The following is a 19,270-nucleotide window of genomic DNA, read 5'->3' as shown; positions in this document are numbered from 1 at the left end:
CATAAGAGGAATTAAGGTGCGTGGACAATTTTAGTTCTGGCATTTCCTAGTTTTGTGAGTGCCTGACTACAAATTTAACAGTGAATTTAAAAAACCAAGAATAGTACATGGAATACTATCAAAGTTTAATCTAGCAGTTTATTTATAGGGAAAGTTGTGCCTGTGAGAAAGTCATGATATAATCAAGAAAGGAAGGCTGGCCTGCTACTAAAGCACATAGTAGCGAGTGAGAGTTAAAACCCTGGCTTGGACACAGGTTTCTGTGTACCCTCAGACTGTTCATTGCCTATGCTATAAAATAGGAATAATGATATTTCCTAGGTATTTGTGACAAGAATTAGTTTTTACTTCCTGGCATATGAGATCTGGCAAGAAAGCGTTCACCTGAAAAAATATTAAAAAAAACAAATGTAAACAAATATTAATCATCATGTCACTAACAACACTACAATTTGTCCTACACTTCCCATTTTCCCGTCTTCTTAGTGCTTCATGGAAATTCTGTGACTATTAAAATACAATGCAGCACATTAAATATGAAGCTGAAACAAGTACCTCAAGGAAGAAAACATCCTCTGCCCAGAGCTGAAATTAATAAAACCAGGTAGAATTTACTATGCTACCAAGATAATTTAAATTATTAAGATTTCATATGTGCCCTTACCTTAGCATTGGCTGCTCACATGAAGATGGGATCATCACATTAAACTCCTGTTGGGAGAAGACTACGTTTCCCAAACACTAGCTTGTCTTTTCTAGTGATTTTGTTAAATGCATACTGGTGAGAGCAGGCTTCAGAGCTGCTCAGAGATTTGGCGTACAACAGAAAAGAAGCAGCCTTATCCTACTTGAACCATATATGCCTCCTGCTGGCTAAACCGTTTGACTCTTCTCATTTGGGTTGACAAACCAAATTCAGTTGAATAATATGTTGATTTATTTCATCTGGAAGAAAAAAAAAAGGGGAAAAAAAAGACAAAGTGTTTTTTCACTTTGTAAGCCAAACGTTTTTCATTTGAAGTAATAGATGGTTCCTTTAACTTCCAGAGAAAAGCTCATTTTAAATGGAAATGGGACATTTTGGTTCAGGCTGAAAAGATATGTAATACAAATTGAATTTGGCTCGAGTTTTTTACTGCTTTTGTATTTCACTGAGAAGAGAATACTTCATTTTGGTTTGACCCCCAAATGACTTTTTTGTCTTCCAGAGTTTACCTTTGAACTAAAAGATCAGTAATTCTGAGCTCCAGTTTTACCAAGATTTCATCTCTTTTCCAGTCTGTTCTTTGCCCAGGGACTGAGGTTATTCCACAATATTTTGCTAGCCTTGTGTAATTTTGCACCTAATGCTTGATCAAACCCCTGTTTAAAGTCTGATACAAACATAGTATCCCTTAATCCAATCCACTCCCATTTTCCTTTCCTAAAATTGAAAAAAACCCCAACTTATTCTTTAGCAGAGTTTGCCTCTCTGGAAAACTATTCCTAGTACCTGTCAAGATAGAATAGAATTTTTGTTACAATGAAAAAAAAAAAAAAAGGTAAGACTTTGGTCATTATTGTCATTAAAATACTCAGAAACAAAGTGAGTATTTCTGCCCTCTAAATGGACCAGAGGTGCCAAAGAAGTCCCCCCAACACAGTAGAAGAAACCCCACATCTGTATACTCTGCACTATTTCTCATTTAATGTTGGCACTGCAGTGTCCTAACATCCACCTGTTTCATAGCTGATAACACATTCAAATCTTTGCCTAGCCAAGGGACACTGATGTATCTGAGTTTACTGCTTAACAGGGTGACATTTCAACTAATGTTTTCTGACCTGCACTCCGAATGCATATTGATTGCGACACAAGCTATTAATGATCACATAAATGAACATGAAAACCTCCTCCAAAAAGTCTGCAGGTTCTCTCTACAAGCCTGTTTTCCTTTCCAAAGCTCACAGTGCTGTTAAACAAAGCTCTTTTTCTGAGTCCATAAGCACCTGTAGGTCTCCTTTTAATTCTTAGTACAAACTGACCAGTAAACTGACTAAATAGCTAAGCTATACCAGTGCACACAGAGAGGAAAAGACTTAACTATTTCCTCTTATTGAGCTACATTTTGGACATATAACACTATATTTCCTTCAAACTTTTTTCAGCACCTGAGGACATTCCCAGTGTACTCATTCTCCCATAATATGGATGCTCGATGGGAATTTACTATACGTGTTAATGACAGATAAGTCTGTCTAGACCAATATGCAGAGATCCACACGGTGGCTGAGATGGTCATTGCTTAAAACAAACAGCCTCAGGACCACAAATACAATAGTCACCATTGTATTTATGGAAAGTACCTCAGTTTTCTTGGCCTTCACATCTTCCCCTCACACATGAAAAAACATGCATCAGCAACTACCTTGCAGAGAACTTAGATTAAATTTACCATAGGTGGGCCCCTTGCCAGGGGTGTTAACAAGGAGCAGACAAGCAGGAATAGGAAACCCAGGGAGGGATGTGTGACTGATGATGGACAAGAGAAATTGCCAAGCACAGCCTGAACCTGTTTTGCTTTTGCATTAAATTGCCTTGTTTGGGAACTGCCAAATAAGAGCTAGTGAGATCAGATTGCTTCGTGCAGGATTGCAAGTGGGTATGGCTAATTTATTAGCGCTCAGCCTGGGTGAGAGTGGTCCAGTTGACAGAGAGGAAACCACTTATTTTAATAGATCAGAGCAGACTTAGCAAGGCAGGAAACAAGCAATGAAAAGCAGAAATGAAATTATTCATTTAAAGATCTTGTTAAGCTGTGAAAGATAAAATAACTTCCTCCTGAAAAGGAATTCATATTTTCAGGATGAGATATTAAACATCTTATTTTCCAGTTTATTTAAAGACAAACCTAGACTTCAGGGGGATTCCTTCTCTTTTCCTTCCCATGAAAAATCCAGTCATATACCTTCCACCAAACAGCACGATTGTGCTCTTTGTTATAAATCATTCTCAGCTGGCAGCTGTGCAGAAGGGATTCAAGGGAAAAAGGTGAAAATTGCAGCCTATACAGGGGGTTTTGTTGTTATTTTGTTTTGGTTTTTTTAACCTGACCAACTATGTTTAGTTTGTCAAATTGAGATACATCAGAATGAGAAATGGAAATGGAACAATATAATGGGCTTCACAGCACAACATGCATTCCCTTCAAGATGAACCCACTCTAGGGAAGACTCTGGGCTGAACAGCTGAGTAGGCTGTTGTCTTTGAGACCCCTCCAGTTGCAGGATTAAACACTTCAGTGTGAATCTGACAGCACAACTTGTATCTTTCTGCACCTAAGGCTCACTGGAAATCTTGTTGTTACTCAGATAGTGCTTATTTCCCTTGTAACAAAACACGCAGTCATCACTTGTTTGTGCTTAATCCCTCAAAAGTCTGCTGCTGTATTCACACTGTGGAGGAGTATCGCTTAGGCTAGCTCCAACCTCTCAACACACTTTAACAGATGTGACAATGATTGCCAGAGCTCTTCTTTTTCCTGCTGCAACATCTTAAAGTCATCCCCAGGTCTGTCGTGTGACATCATAAAAATGTCCTCATGAAGTTCCTGTCTGTCTTTAATTACTCTTTGCAAAACAGCCTCAGTTTACATGCTGGTTTGTTTCTTTTTCAATCCTTGCATTCGCAGCTTGTGCTCTGGAATGTGCTGGGTACTTTCTTTCCCACAAACCCTCGTAGGAAGAAGAGATTTGCAAGCCAAACTCTGTCTATTGTGGAATTTTCTGTGCTCTTTTTCTGCCCAGATATTCACACAAGGGGAAACAATTAACTTGCAATTGTTAGATCTGTATATAGTACATACACGGGATTAATAGTCAGCTGACTTTCTCCTTGCTGGAATAGCTCTTAAAGGTTAACAAGAGCAAAATGCAGTGTGCACGTCTTTATTTTCATTGATGCCACCTGCAAAAGCATGAAATGCACAGAAGTCCAGATATGTACAGTGAAATAGTGGCTTAGGGAAAAGGTTTTGGTCTGGGGTTTTTTGTTGTTTGTTTTTCTTTTTTTCCCCGGGAATTACAATATATTTTTCCTGCTTTTGGTTGAACATGGGAATCAATTGTCCACCTCACAGAAATATTCACATTTCTGCTAAAAAGTAGGACTATTTTGCTTATCTTACACTCTTCTTTTTATAAATTGATTCTCATGGTTCTAAATGAGAGGACTGCAGTTTTGGACCCCCATCAATTAACCTATTCGGCACATGGCAGTGCATTTTAATAGAGTGGATATCATAAAAAAGATCTTCATGTGCACAACCAAGATTCAGTCCCAACATGCTCTGGAACATAATGCAACCTTATTTTAGTGCTTTATTCTTCCTATTCATATGATAATACTTAGAAGGAAATAGTGGCACAGGTCCATTTAGCCAACTGCTTCAAGTCAAACCTATGGTGTCCATCCATCCTGTTTAAATTTGGTTCAGTAGTGACATTTTCCCAAAAGAGAGCAGGGAGCTCTGCCCAAGAAATGGCACCATCAAGAGAGCACCATCAAAAAAACATCAGCACCTTGTGCCAGAAGGGGAGGAAGGGATGATCCAGAGGCAGTTTCCTACAGTGTGGAAGGTTTCCAGTGTCCTCTGTGGAAATGATCTAAAGCTTTGCCAGAAAGCACCTTGACAACTGCCAGCCCAAGCAATGTGCTGTGAAATCTGTGTGGGATCCTCCTTCCTGCACTATTCAGTTTCAGTATGTTAGTTCTAAACTTATTATTTTTAATGCAACTTTATTCTTTTTTCCACTATGTAACAATTTGTCTTGAAAATAGTTGGTGTTATGCAGAACAGCAGACTGTACTGAGAAAATCATGTTTCAGCAAGAATCTTAGCGCAACCCTTAGTATCCTGCATCCAGATTTTGGAGCAGAAAAAAAATATTTCACAACTTGTCACACATCCACCCTGTTGGGGTTTTTTTCATTCTCTTTCTCAATCAGCTCTAGGAACAATTGTTTGGGTCAGCTGGCTATATAGATCAGCTTGCTGGAGGACTCTAAAAACAAAGTAGCCTTCTGTATATCTCAAGCAATAGGTCACAAAGTCAGAGCAAGCAGCTGGACCTAGATAAGGTCATGCCCTGGAAATGGAAATCAAGTGGACAAGCAGAATGAGAATGTGCATAAACTAGAAAATGCAAATAACCACTTTTGCAAGAAAAAATGGGAGTGATACAGAGTAGCTAAAGCAGGTCTGATTAAGAGACACATGCTCATAGGGGAAGAGAGATAATTTGGAAATAGTCGGTGGGCTTTGGAGAAATATGTCTTGACTTACACAATTAATACACAACAAGTAGCAAGAACCAGTATGGACTGTGTAGCATAAACAGCATATAAAGAGTAGCACAAAAACGGGAGGTTTTTTGCTCAGTCCAGAGAAGGCTTTTTTCTTTTTCTTTTTTTTTTTTTTCTCAGAGTCAAGGGAAGGCTCAGCCGTGAGGGGTCTCTATACGCACTATACAGAAGTATCAACCGTGCTTGCAGGAGTTTTTTGTCACCCCTATTTGCTGCCAAAGGAACTGTAGTTCAAGAGTTTGCACCCTCTGCAAGTGTACTATGAGTGGCCTGTGTTGCTGTTTCACAAGTTGGTAGAAAAACAGCAAGGCAGCAGAGGAAACTGAAGCCTCACATAGAAGGTAGTCAACATGAAGACACCAAAAAAGTTGCAAAAAGACAAAAGAATTCACAGTAAAAGACAACCCCAACCTTGTCTGTGCTTCCCAAGGTCAAAAACTTCACCTCTTCCCTCCTCACTGCATTAGTAATTTTTTCCAGACATCCTGGCAAATAATTTCTGTGGAGAGAGACTAGGAAAGAGAGACAGAGCCTCCTCAAAGCTCTGCTTCTTGCTTCCGTACTGACTGGTCACCAGATGCAGAAACATGGCTCAGTACAAGTGGCTGGAAGTTTGTGCCTCCCTTTTTAAACAAGCCCAGCACCACCAATTCCCAAATCAGAGACCCAGAAAACACTGCAATCTGGATTGTCAACCAAAGAGAAAAGGTAGGAGGGGCAAAACCAAACACAAAAATCCAGCAACAGTGAGATTACCAGCAATGAACTGTTTTCCACAGGGATATGCAAAAGGGAAGATTAATTACAGCTCCTCTGCCCTTGTTGGATGACAGGACAACAGAGAGATAAAAAAACAACAGGAAAAGCATTTTCATCATCCAGAAGGTCTTTGTTGCAATTTTTTTAACATCTTTGTAAAACATTACATTGTAAAATAAAGACGATAGCAGCAAAACTTATCAAGATGGTACAAGCACATTCTGCTCTGTACCCTGGTAATGACATTTATGAAATTGTCCCTTTTCTGAAAATGCCTTTCTAAAGCACCATAAAATCTCACAGAGAGAGAGAGAGAAAGAGGGACAGAGACAAGAGAGTAGGTAGAACATTCTTGCAAGTGGATTTATTGATTGCTTATACTATAATTTGAAGTTAATCAGGAATAGTAAATAGTAGATCAGCATCCCACTGAAATTTTTCCCCAAATTTTAAGTAACAGTTTTTCAAATGCAAGGCTGAAAATGACTAATCATGGTTTCTCAGCCCTGTCCACAAGGTCCAGATCAAATTCTATTAGAACTTGAAAAAATTCAGTCTAAAATTACATTGGAACACTGGCTTGAATAAATTCAAATTTTTGGGAAGCTGTGATCCAGATACAAATCCTGCCTTTTTCTAATTATACCTACTACATGACTCCAGGATCTGAGAAACTGCTAAATGGTAGGCTGAAAGCTGGTATGTTTGGCTTACATCTCACAATAGGCACCGTAAGCTTTCCTCTTTAAGCACCCAGCTCTCACAAGGAAAAAAGAATGTGTGGGTGGAATGTATTTGGGAGACTAAAATATTCTCTCTCACATGCCAAATATCACCTGCCTGTGACTTGCTCGCAAGGAGTTCAGGCAAGGAAAGCAAATCCTATTTGCCTCAAAAGGCCACCTGCTAAAGAAATGTCCGCTTTCCCCCAAAAGCAGCAGCACTGGTATTTCCTGGTGATAAGACTCAGCTCAGACGTGACCTGTAACCGGAGATGAGAGAGTACAGAAGTTCACATCTACCTGCATGGAAGGGGGAGGCATCACTACTAAATCTGTGTGCAAGAACTGATTACACGTGCCATGTGAAGGGTGGGCACGTGCACGTGTTCGCATGGGGCCTTTTTTCAACTGGGTCCTGAGAACTCACCAGTGTTGTGGATAAGACCTGCCTTTAGAGTGACCTGCTCAACCCAGCATGATCTCGTTCACTGAGCAGGTGTTGGCTACATGAGGACACCCACAAACTAGCTTTCGCAACTGCTTCCTCAGTGGTTGATTTCAACAGCATGAGTCAACAGAGTCTAACATCATTATGTACTTTCAGTTGCACTGGCAGGAGAAAAAAAATATGGTCCAGATCAGCAATAGTATTAAGGAGGGTAACTGCTACTGGTAGCAAAGGAGATGGGGACCTCAGAATTAGGCAACCTAAAGGAATTTTCAGATCTGCATTTTTTTGCTGATATATTTCAGGCAACTAGTTTCATACATTAATCTACAAGCCTTTATTGGAGTTTCATAGATTTGTGTTGATTTGCATTTGTGTTTTCATTGATATTTACTTGCCTAGGGAACTGTTTCTGAAGCTGGGCTTATTTGTATTTAGTATCGATATAATGCCATCCCAGTAAGTGTAAATGGCAGGCATGAGTTAAAACAGCAGGTCTTCGCTCTAAAAAGCTTAAAAATAACAAGCTAGCTCCACTTTACTGCACTGACTTGATGGGGGCAGATTTTGGCCTTAGATTAGACAAAACATAGTTCAGAACAAATAGATGTACAGGAAGGGCTGAAGCAGTTCCCAGTCACCTTTTAAATTCGTATCTGTTTAGTAGAAGACTTCTTGTTCTAAGTTAGTACACAACATAACATAAAGCTTGGTCTTTGCCTGTTATTTATTTTTAGTGGATGATGGGAATAGTGAGACTAGCAGACACCATGCAACCTGACAACACAAATAAGCCCCTGAGAAAACCAAAGCTGGCAAACAAAACCAAAGCTGGCAAACAAAAAGCCCATGTACAGCATAAGCACAAATGCTTCAGGAAAATGCAGGGGTTTTAAGGACAGGGTTTTTAACACCCTGAACTCACAGACATACTTTCATTTATGGTGGGTTAGCGAATTTTGCAGAAAGTTTCTGGCATAGCCCATTAATGGCTTTGGAAGAAGCAGACTTGTACTAGAGACATCATAAAGCCAGACAGCAGAAGCTCTGATGATTTATAATTTCACAGCAACAACCAAAATCAGATTTCATGAATATAAATCACTGGGGTTTTTATTTACTATTATTTCTAATAACATTTATTAGAAATAATGTTCCCTATTAAAGAATAATGAAATTCACAGACTGCCACATGGATGAAGTTACAAACCTTTTCAAAACCACTCATGCAAAATCTGCACAAGTTCAGTGATGGTTAATGGTTCAGGAGGATCCCCAAAGGAGCATGCCAGAATCCTCCTGCACAAGACAGTAGAAAGTGGGACTGCAGATCTGAAAGCTGTAGGAAAACAGAAGCTGAGTCATTCTCTATGTGTGAGGGCTGTGGATACAGAAAATCCATGTTTCCTTTGTTCTTTCAGGTCCCAATTCCCATGTCAAGTCATGTTGTGCTCAGGGTAGGATCTGACAGTTAAAGTCAGTGAGTGACCCTTTTGTTTGACTTTTTATTTTCAGGCTGCTGTGAAAGGGTGTAATTTAGAGCAAGGAGTTTTGGATATGGTTCAGACTACCTTTTGCTAAAACTTTCAATAATGGTGGAACAGCCTCACTAGAAATAACGTCACAAGATATTTGTAAGTATTATTAAATGCCAAAGGATGACAATTTTAGCCATAAAAACACTTGATGTTTGAACTGAGATTGTCTCCCAAGCTGTTGCATACAACTAAAACCAAGGGATGGCCTTTACAAGGGGAGAAGCAATTTTGGACATTAAAATGTCATTTTAGCTGTCAGATATTTCTGTCTGGCCCCCTATGCAATAAACCATTTGCTCTTCCCATATTATTATAAAAATGATGTATACTGAGGTATTTAATAGGCAATCATATAGGAGAAAATATTTACTCCAGTAGCAGAATGGCAGCTTTCTCAGCAAGTTTCACAGACACAGAAATGGGTGGGAATGAAAGAAAGCATTTTGCTTTCATGTAAAAGGTCATCAAATGCTCTGTTCAGTATCTCACTGGGATTATTCAGCCTTTGTCCCTGAAACTATCATATCCCAAACCAGCAGTTGCTGAAGACACAGCTGATAAAATGTCAGCCAGGGACTCCTGCATGGCATGGCCAGGCAGAAACTAGAGTGAGACACACACCCCATTAGCTAGAATCTGAACAGGGGACAGATTGAGAACTCAGTTTAGAGATGAAGAATATGCCAAGATTGCATTGTCATTCTATTCCATCAGAGCAACCAGTTCTGAATTTGGCCACCAAACTTCGCCTCCTCAGTCACTTTGTCCATGCTGACTTGTTTTCCATGATATGCTCACCATCCAATTTCTTGCTCACACAGACAAGTCCTACAAGACAGACTTTTGCTTTCCCTGACCCTAATCAGCAGAAATGCTCTGGCTATGACTAAGCTTTATTTTTCACATACAGGAAATGCATCTCCCATATCCTAACAGCTGCCTACGCATCTGTGCAGGACTTTTCCATTACAGGCAAGCATTTCTTGTGAGAACAACTCAGCTGAGGAACAAATAACACTGCATGCGTGATGTTGGTTTGGGCATTTGGTAATCAAGGAGATTGTTAGCACAATCTCTATGTGTTGCATACTTTCAGTGTCAGATGAGATGCTTTTGTGTGCCTGATCCTTCATACAAGAAAGCAGAGGGTGGTGTAACCAGGCACTACTTTAACTACCAGGACCCAATTTGCACGTCTGAGCTCTTCTCAACCATGTTTGGAATTCCAAAGCAAACCTAAATTGTAGCTTTCGCACCTAACTTCCCACCAGGCCACAGTAAAACCCTAGATCTGAACAACATAAAACCTTAGTACGTCCAAGTATGCTTCATCTGTCCTGACACTACAGAATTACCACAACATGATTTGCTGTATTTCTGAGTAAGACTTCAGAAGATTTGCTCACGTGTGGCACTCGAGGCTGGACTTCATCCCAGGCGGGCCCAAAACCAGGGACAACAGGAGGGCTAAAGGACTCCCATGCTTGAACAACCTGCTTTCTGCTGGTGTCTGCCTGTGGCTTGAGGAAGACAGGATCTGAGGATGGCCACAAGCTGCCATCTGCATCATTGTGAAGCCGAGCACAGGGCTGCACGGCACAAAAGCCTCCAGGAGCCACGGCAGCTCTTGAGTCAGAGGAAACCTTCCCTGGGGACTGGGCTCACTGCCCTGCCTCCAGAAAGCTAAAGCCAGAGCACAGCCCTGCACCTTAAGAGATTCATTGGTGAACTAAGCGGAATTCAATTTCTGTTGGGTCTTATTGAGTTAAAGCAATCCCAAACGACCTGAAATTTTTCAAACGTTGTTTTTTCATCCGTAATTTTCAGACAGATAACAAAATTAGAAAGATGTTATGATATTTCAAGTGAAGTGAACCAGCAGACAGAACATACTAAGAACTTCTTTCCTCCTCTGCACTGGTGGAATTTGGCTCACTACTGCAAATTGTGCAGTCAATCAGATATGCAAATATGCATACTCGAAATTTGCATTTGCATTGCCGTGCTTCTATTCATAGCCATGGCAATCATGCATTCTGGTGACCAGTTAGATTTTGAGTTTGCTCACTGTGCATAAAATCTCAGAAACTATCACAGAAAATGAAGCGTGTGAGTGTCTGTATGTTTGACTAGCTTGAAGACTCGGTAGGTCTCTGCCATCTACATCCATGCTTACTTTACCTATAAGCCTACAGTTTGAATTGCAGGAATATTTAGGATTTTGTGAAGGCGCAGCGAAAGCATCGCTGGTGCAATCATGTGCATTTCATTTCCAGCATGCAAGATCTTCTATCTGCAATGGCAAACACAGTAGCCCACAGGCTGAGGCTACAAAAATTTAGTGTGTTTTGTAATTCTCATTAATTATTTTGCAACCTTTTCTTGGAATATTTACTGTGAAGTCTAGGGACACTTGTATTTCTTATATCCGTATGTCCAGACACCACAAAAGATTTTTTAAAAATGCCCACAGTTTGGTTACATGTCACTTTAGTCTAGAAATGCAGAGAGCTCATGTTTAGATTTTATCAAGAAAAGAGATAGCAAATGTCAAACAAAGATAGTATCTGAAAGGAAATAAAACAAATAATTCAAAATACTTGTTTAAAAAGTTACAAAATATGACAGCATTAATGGCACTTAAAGCTATAAGCACTTAAAAGATTATCACCATATTTTTCTCAACTTTTTTTCCTAAATTTCTTTTTTCTTTTTTCTTCTGAGATTATGACTGCAGCTTATCTCTAAACCCAAACCCAGCAAAAGGGGCAGAGAACCCTGAGATGCTATGGTTGCCCTGGCCCAATACATCTGAATACCGTAATGCTTTTATGTCTATTTTTAAAAATTCAGATTCAGTTACAGAGAACAGCAGTTTGCTGACATGCAAAAGCTATAGCTTTCCTTCTGTCTTCATAGTCTTACAGCATTAAAATTGAAGGGGTTTTTTCAGTGGTAGAAAGTGTGAATGAGAAATTCTTTTAAAAAGCACAGTTGGCCCACTGTTTTATACACCTAGCCAAATATCATTAAATTAATGTTTCTCTTCTTTTAAACAACATAGCACGAGATGTTGTATTTTCTTCATGTGCACTTTCTTGCTTTGACTCTACATGGAATATTTCCTACATGAGGAAAAAAATCCATTTGTTTCTTTTCCTTTTTTTTTGTCACTGGTTAAGATAAATACCCACAGAGGTTTTTTGTTTTGTTTTGTTTTTTTTAATGAAAAGAGCAATCCAACCCTTAAATATGTCTGTGTTGATTTTTCAAACCAGCACCCAGCTGGTAGCTGTGTCCGCGGACATTCTTTTGGAGTTTAGAAAGATAATGCATCTGATTCAAAAATGGGGAAAAAAAATCTAGCTTGGATCACGTGCCAAAACATATACTAAGCCTTAGTGAAAGTTTCTAGTTCATCCCAACCATTTCTCCTCTTTTTAATCACCAGGGGAAGGCTTTATGGATGCATACTGCATTACAAAGTTATACTCTTTTTCATCCCCTTCAAAGGCTCTTCTTACATAGCTGCCCTTTGTCTAATATTATGCCATAGTAGGAGTACTCTGGTGGTATTGCCATGGTTCAATCTCTTCCTTTCTGTCTTGCCCTGGTAATCTTATACAGGCTGAAATTTCCATGTGCGAAGCTTTCTGTTGCCATTCTGCAGTGCTGTGTTCCTGATTTGTTTTGGCAGAGCAAGCTTGAGTCTTTATGGCACAGTGAAATATTCTTCAATGCTATATAATTCAGACTGAATAAGGAGTCTGTATAAGGCACGTGTCTCAATATATATATGTATATAAAAACACTAACATTGTTAATTCAAGTCAAGCATCTTTTACATTTAATTTCTGTCTTCAAGTAACGCTTTGTTTTCATGTTCCCTTTCTTTGGTTTCATTGGGGATCACTCCATTCTCCAGGTCTGAGTGCTGCTGGATGCAGTTGGTCAGGACTGCAGTGCTAGAAGAGTTCTCAGAATTACACATCTTCTCTGTCTCCTCTTCCTTTTTTTCTTCATCCAAGGAGTAGTTTCGGAAGGTCTCGTAAATTTTACGCACATCCTCAGGGATGGTCTTTTTGAGGTCTTTGTTTTTCCTTTTGGTCATCTTAGCAGACGATCCAAACTTGTTAATGATGTTGTCCTCGGATGCCCCCTGCCCATGCTTGTTGAGCTGATCTGACCCTTTAAGGCGCAGGTTGTTAGGCCTGTTGTTGATGCTTTCCTGAGATGAGGCCTTGAAGCGTCCTGTTTCCAAGGCAGTAAAGACAGAGCGCTTCTCTGGAGAGAGCATGTCTAAGGAGTGGGCTCGCTGGTCCAGGCCCAAGCGCCTGCGCTCCATGCTCCGGATGGTGGCTGCCCGCTGAAGTTTGTCGTGGATCTCCACGCTGAGCCGCCTCCGTGTCTCTCTGAACTCAGCTGTCACATTCGCTTTCCACTCAGCTGCGTGGGCTTTTATTTCTCCAACCTTTACAACAACAAGAAAGAGAAATGAATTAAAAAAAAAGAAAAAGAAAAATGAAGCGACAGTCTTTCCTATAGAAGGGTAGCACAAGCGCTTTCTTGTCTGGTGTAGAATCGGAGACTGGTCCCAGCTCCAGTGCAACCACCTGGACCCAAACTTCAGCAGCAAAGTGGCTATACCAGGCAAGCTCTAAACACACCAACTAGTGGCTAGCTAATGGCTTGTGTGACATATAACTTGTCTGCCTGTTTCACATTTTGCCACCCCGCACATTTTATAGCTGTGTTACATGATGGGAGGTTCATGCTAATCCCTCCTTGGTTAAGAACAAAATTCCTGACTTCTTATAATGTCAGCGGTAGATGGTCAGGGGTGAGCAAAATTAATCACATACAGTTATACCAATATGCTTCAGAACAGCACAACAACCATTGTAGCAATACAGTAATGTATTTTCCCGTATTGCTCATGGATGGAGTTGTTCAGCCCCACTGAAGGTTCTGTTCAGTGCCACAGAGCCCCAGAACAATTAACATTGGAAATATCTATTAGATAATTTCAAGTGAACTTCTGACTGATCCAGTCTAGGGTTCATTCTCAGGGACAAATGTAGCTGTTTTTAATGGAGGTTTCCATTGCATAACTGTCTAAATACCACCTTCTCAAGCCAGCTGGAGGAATTGTCCACACATATTCTGCATGGGCACCATGAACATGTCCTTAAACATCTCGCTGCTTTGTTTTATTTTACTCCTTTGAACCTGAGAGCAGAATAATGGCTAAGAATAAATCACCTACGTGGCTGCTGTATTGAATAAATACAGAGAAAAAAGAAGATAAATGACCAAGCAGTATCTCAGCCAACACAGGCCATTTCCAAAGTTCAGCTAAAGGAGAACAAATTCAGGAGTACGAGGTGTGCAGGAGCCCACCAAGGTCAATGGTTTGCTTGGGCTGCTGCAGCCAGCACTCACTTTCTGCATTGAGTGATCCACAAAGAAGTCATCTTCTTTGGTTCCTTAGGCCAGATGAGCAGGTGTCCATTTAGAACTGTATTACTTGTGGCAGCAGGCATCTCACATTCACCATGAGAGATCAGATTCCCACCTATAGGTGCCTGCTGATGAACAACCTGACAGCAAAACTCTCTGTGAAGCCCCCTTTATTCATGGAGATGCACAGGGGATGCACTAGGCCTCAGGTAGCACAGATGCCTTCATAAATGATAAACAGCAGTACCCCTTTGCCAGACTTTGTTTATGCCTGCTCTTTGGCTAACCCTGCCAGGTTAGCTTTGCTAGTAATGCAGGAGGAGATTGCCTTAACAATTGAAATTGTATGACTAACATCCTCCACAATAGGCTTCAGCTCTACAGTCATGGCAATTGCCTTCTATTTTCTACTCTTACTTGAGTGAAGCACTAGCAATATTGTCTTTGAATCATGAAGGGCATGTTCTGAGTGAATTTAATCATGTTCTCCCTGATGCTGACTACTCAGTTTCTTCAAATTTTAATAATATGGTACTCAGTAAGGGGCCTGAGTCTAAACTCTTATTCAGAACCATATTCCCTGACATAGGGAAAGGTGGGAAAACTCAATATAAAACCCTGGTTTAAAAGCAGATTCTTGTTTCATAATGAAGAGCGCCATCTTCAAAACCTATGCTTCTCCAATTTTTAAAGAGAGTACATTGAAATTTTTATTACAATTTTGTAGCTAGTTTCAGAGTGAAGGCTGGCCTCTCCTATTGCATAATGGCAATCCTGCTGATGTGTTCTGTGTATTTGGTAGTACTAATAGAGGTGTAACAACCTAGGTTGCTTCAGTTGCTTTTTTTCCTCCCTTTGTGAAGGAGCTAAAGATCAGAGCTAACTGGATACCAAAGGCAGCCAGTGGAGTAAACCACAGGGAATACTGAGCATTGGTTATGCAGAGGACCATCCGTCTTTAGACAAGCAGGTATCAGGCACTTAAAGCTCTCTATAAAATGACAAACCACTGAGAAATTGCTAGTCATACCTCTTCTTTTGTCTTCTTGGACAGGACTCTTAACCAGTCTCCAATCATACTCAGGACAGCAGCAAAATAGGCAAGGCCAACAAGGATCCAGAACCACACTAAGGGTTTATACCACTCCCGGTAATGGATGTCAGCATTTCCTCCTGAAATAAGCATATACTTATGCTTAGGAATCATGTCATGAGATGCCAAAATTATGAAAAAATGTCTGCAATTCTGAGAAGTTCCTGAAAGTATTTCTTGACTCTTGCCAACACTACTGTAGTTCTAATAATAGACAAGAGGCCTGTCAGATGGGACACAGTCTGTTCCTAATTTAAGACTCTTTAAAATTACCTATTGTTCTGCTGCTATGTGACCAGCCAGAGCAGCTAGTAAACACTTTTCTTTACATCGCTCATACTCTGAAGCAAGTCTGAAATTCCTGCTTTGATAGTACTTGCAACAGCATGAGCACATTTCCAAGAAAAAAGTTTAATGCAGCTAGTCTTTCTTATTCTGAACTGCCTAAGCCTGGTAGTTGAGAAACTTTACAGTTCAACCCCCTCAGGTTATAGAGTTTCCAGATTTTTTTTTGTTTTAACTACAGGATTCAGAGACCTATGTGCAGGAGAAAGAAAAGTAGCTTTGTCTTCCCCTCCAAATTAGGACATTTGACAGGAAGCCAGCCCTGCGTCAGCCCTGATAATAAGGATATACCATCTGCTTGAGTATCAGTTATAGGGATACATTCTCTGGCCAGCATCTTGAGAGGAGATACGGATCAAATGAAGCAACAAATATCCTATATTGTTTTCATGCAAGTTTTAGGATGAGCTGGTAAAGCAAGTATGTGAGACATTTGGCAACTCTAAAGGACTATGAAGAGCCTAAAATAAATGCAGTAGCAGCGAGACTGCTACCTACCACAGAATAGAATAAACTTTTCCAAAAGAAAGCAACCACGACCTCACTTTTGAGACTGCCAGTCGTCTCACAGTACTATGTGCATTGCAATAATGAGAAACAGCAAGAGGCAGGCACAGCCACAAGCTGAAGAGAGAGTGGCAAAGAGGCTGCACAGCCACATCCCTCAATGCAGGTGAAGAAACACCACCCTTGGTGGTACCTGTGTAAATCTCTGCCTAAAGAGCAAGCCTACCAGGGGACTCAGGCAGAGGATTGCATATTTCCTGGACTCCAGTCTTGGTTAGACAAGAGCTAGACACCAATCTGTACCTCTGTATGACTACAGAGAGCTTTTAGTATTTTCCCCCATTAAAATCACCGGACAACACAGTTCAGCATTTCCCCCTGAGCTTTTTGCAATCTGAAACATTCCTACGACTCTTTAATTTTATGCAGACTCAGTATGAGTGTACGTACAGTGATCAAACATCCCTGTGGAAGCTCAGACATTTGAGAATTGGCAGGGACACAAACATAGGTTTTGATATTAATCTCTCCCCATACACCGCATGAATCACTCTCTTTTTTCCAGTCTTTAAGAGTGGGAAACAATGGGAGGTGGGGACTGCTGTTGCCATGATACAACGAGGCTCTTCTGATCATACGTGTCCCTGAGGAAGCTTGCTATGAAGCAGATTGTCTAGGTCTGTCTTACGGAGTAATCAGGCGACTGAGAAAGTATGAGACCACTTTTTTCAGCCTATCAGATATTCTGTTTTTTCAGGCTCCATCCACAATTGTGTTTCCAACAGTAGTACAAAAACTTTCCCAGTCTGGGAAGAGCTGGGACATGTTCTAGGTGGAATAAAACAGCATAGCTCCACTGATGCAGTTTTACTCAATGCAATGTATTATTTTTCCTTTGATGTCGAAGGGACAGAGATACAGAGAGTTTAAAGTGACAGAAAATAAAAGTGAAAGAAAATCTGTCCCAAAAGCAGCAATGAAACCCAAATCTCATGGTGATCACCTGCCTTAAACATTTATCATGAGATCACCTCTGAAGTTTTCTCATTCAGTGTCCTCCTTTTGATTTTTGAAAAATCCTGGTTGTTAGTAGCCACCCAGCTGTGGATTATGTTCTCCTAATCATGTTGGATTTAGAACAATTTAATTTAATATTCAGAGCTTTTTTACTATTGTATTATTAAAGAAAACAATACCGAAGTGTGATATGCTCAAGAAAAGTATTGTGAATTATTTTTATTTCACGCTGTGATACCACAAAGACAGAGTATCATTGAGCTTCTCTTCATGTTTAAGTGGTTAAAATGGACCAAGCTTATACAATCACTTCTGTATCTGAATGCTCGTAAAACACTGCTTTTTCATATCTGGGGCTCTCTTTGTTCAGTGCCTTTTTTTCCTCAATAATTCATGTCTTCTATACCACTATGTCATAAAAAAAGGAAGATCACAGTCTTGTCTACATAAAGCCTTGTCTACAGCTCTTCAGCAAGGAAAATTTTATATATCCCTGTAGTTTCATTTGATATTTTTAACTCATTCATATTTCACTTATTTGTAGAAAGTAACAGAACAATAGCATTACATGGCTGTTTGTAACATAGGTGTTTTAATGCCTTTAATTAGGACCACTAACAGGAATGAGGTGTTGGGGTCATGCACTAATGGGAAAAAAAATTCCACTTATTTTAACCACCTTTTTGTTAGCAAAGCAGTAGAGTGAAAAAAAAAAATTCTCATGTCTCCAGCCAACAGTCTTGATTCCCTCTTCGGAAATTGATAAGGATGGATATTTATAGTTCCTGCTAGTACTATATTAATCTTGGAGCGTATCCTCCTAGCACTGAGATGCATACCCCAATAGACCTCTTCCGACCTCAGTTTTCCTTAACAGGGCAACTGCAATGTCAAAATTTCTGCCAAGGTTAGAGAACAAAATGCAGCTTCTGAAAAGCTGCAGCTCTTGTAGTAGCAGCCCACTACTGCATCTGACCAGAGATTTCTCCAGCCCTATGGCTCAGCCCTACTTTGTAAAAGCTTCATCCATTCATCATTTTGGCTACTTGCTTCAGCAATCAGCCTCAGATTGAGACCTAATGAACTAATACAAATCTTGAATTCAATGGGAAAGTCATTTGACTTGTGCATAATTCATTGCACGATAAAGGATAATCAGGACTTCCCAGGCTTGCGTTATCTACACTGCTGAAAGCTTGCAATCTACAGATGGCAAAGCACCTGGATCTTAAATCAACCTCGTGTCCTATTGCACAGTAACCTCAACAGAAACCCTGGCATCATTTCACTGGAATGTAAAACATCATGAAAAGCCTCCTTTCTACACCAGAAAACAAATTCTAAGAGCCAAGGCCCTCGTGCACAGCGCCTAGGCTCGAAGCTGCTCACCTGCTACAAAGTCACCGAAGCCAACGGTAGTCAGAGTGACAACCACAAAGTAAATGGACTCCAAGGCTGTCCATCCCTCGATGTGCTTGAAGATAACTGCAGGAATGGTCACAAAGACAATGCAGCCTGCCAGGATGAAGAGGATGGTAGAGATCACCCGGATCTTTGTTTGGCTCACTTGCTTTTTCTAGAAAAAGGAAATAACAAAAGAAAAAATATATTTTTGAGTGGATTTCTGGGACTGTATACCTTGTAAATGGCAGATTGATCATTCTGGTGTCACCTGGTATTCCTCTTTCTGCTTTTTGTGAGCTTATTAGGTAGAAAACAACCCTCCCTCCCCATTAGTGAGAGCCCTCCCTGAGTAATAGTGAACCTTTATGTCTGGCCTCAGAAAAATGGTGATTCCCATTTTCCGTGCACTAGGCAGTTACTAACCTACCAGAAATACAGCCTGGAAAAACAGTCCTGAACTTCAGAAAGGCTCCAGTACGCTCCAGTTCAGGTTCGATGTGTAAGAAAAAGTGCACATTCACACCTCCATACATATATAGGTACACCCACATTGCCTCACCAGCCCCAAGCATTCAACAAGCAAGACCAGGACTGAAATGAAAATAAACCCTTTTTTTCTTCAGAAACCCTGAG

General features: G+C 40.3%; 1 protein-coding gene across 1 annotated transcript in view; it reads right to left on the bottom strand.

Annotated features, from left to right (window-relative positions):
* Positions 1–12,658: 12,658 nt before the first annotated feature.
* Positions 12,659–19,270, bottom strand: part of KCNK10 (potassium two pore domain channel subfamily K member 10) — a 63,854-nt gene continuing 57,242 nt past the window's right edge. The window contains exons 5-7 of the mRNA XM_059819793.1: positions 18,623–18,809; positions 15,302–15,444; positions 12,659–13,282 (exon numbers count right to left, since the gene is read on the bottom strand). Coding sequence (XP_059675776.1) covers positions 12,659–13,282; positions 15,302–15,444; positions 18,623–18,809 — 954 coding nt within the window. The remainder of the gene's footprint in view (positions 13,283–15,301; positions 15,445–18,622; positions 18,810–19,270) is intronic.

The sequence above is a fragment of the Gavia stellata genome, chromosome 7 (assembly GCF_030936135.1).
Source record: "Gavia stellata isolate bGavSte3 chromosome 7, bGavSte3.hap2, whole genome shotgun sequence".
NCBI lineage: Eukaryota > Metazoa > Chordata > Aves > Gaviiformes > Gaviidae > Gavia > Gavia stellata.
The sequence above is the reverse complement of the archived record's forward strand: the minus strand, read 5'-3'. Positions and strand labels throughout refer to the sequence as shown.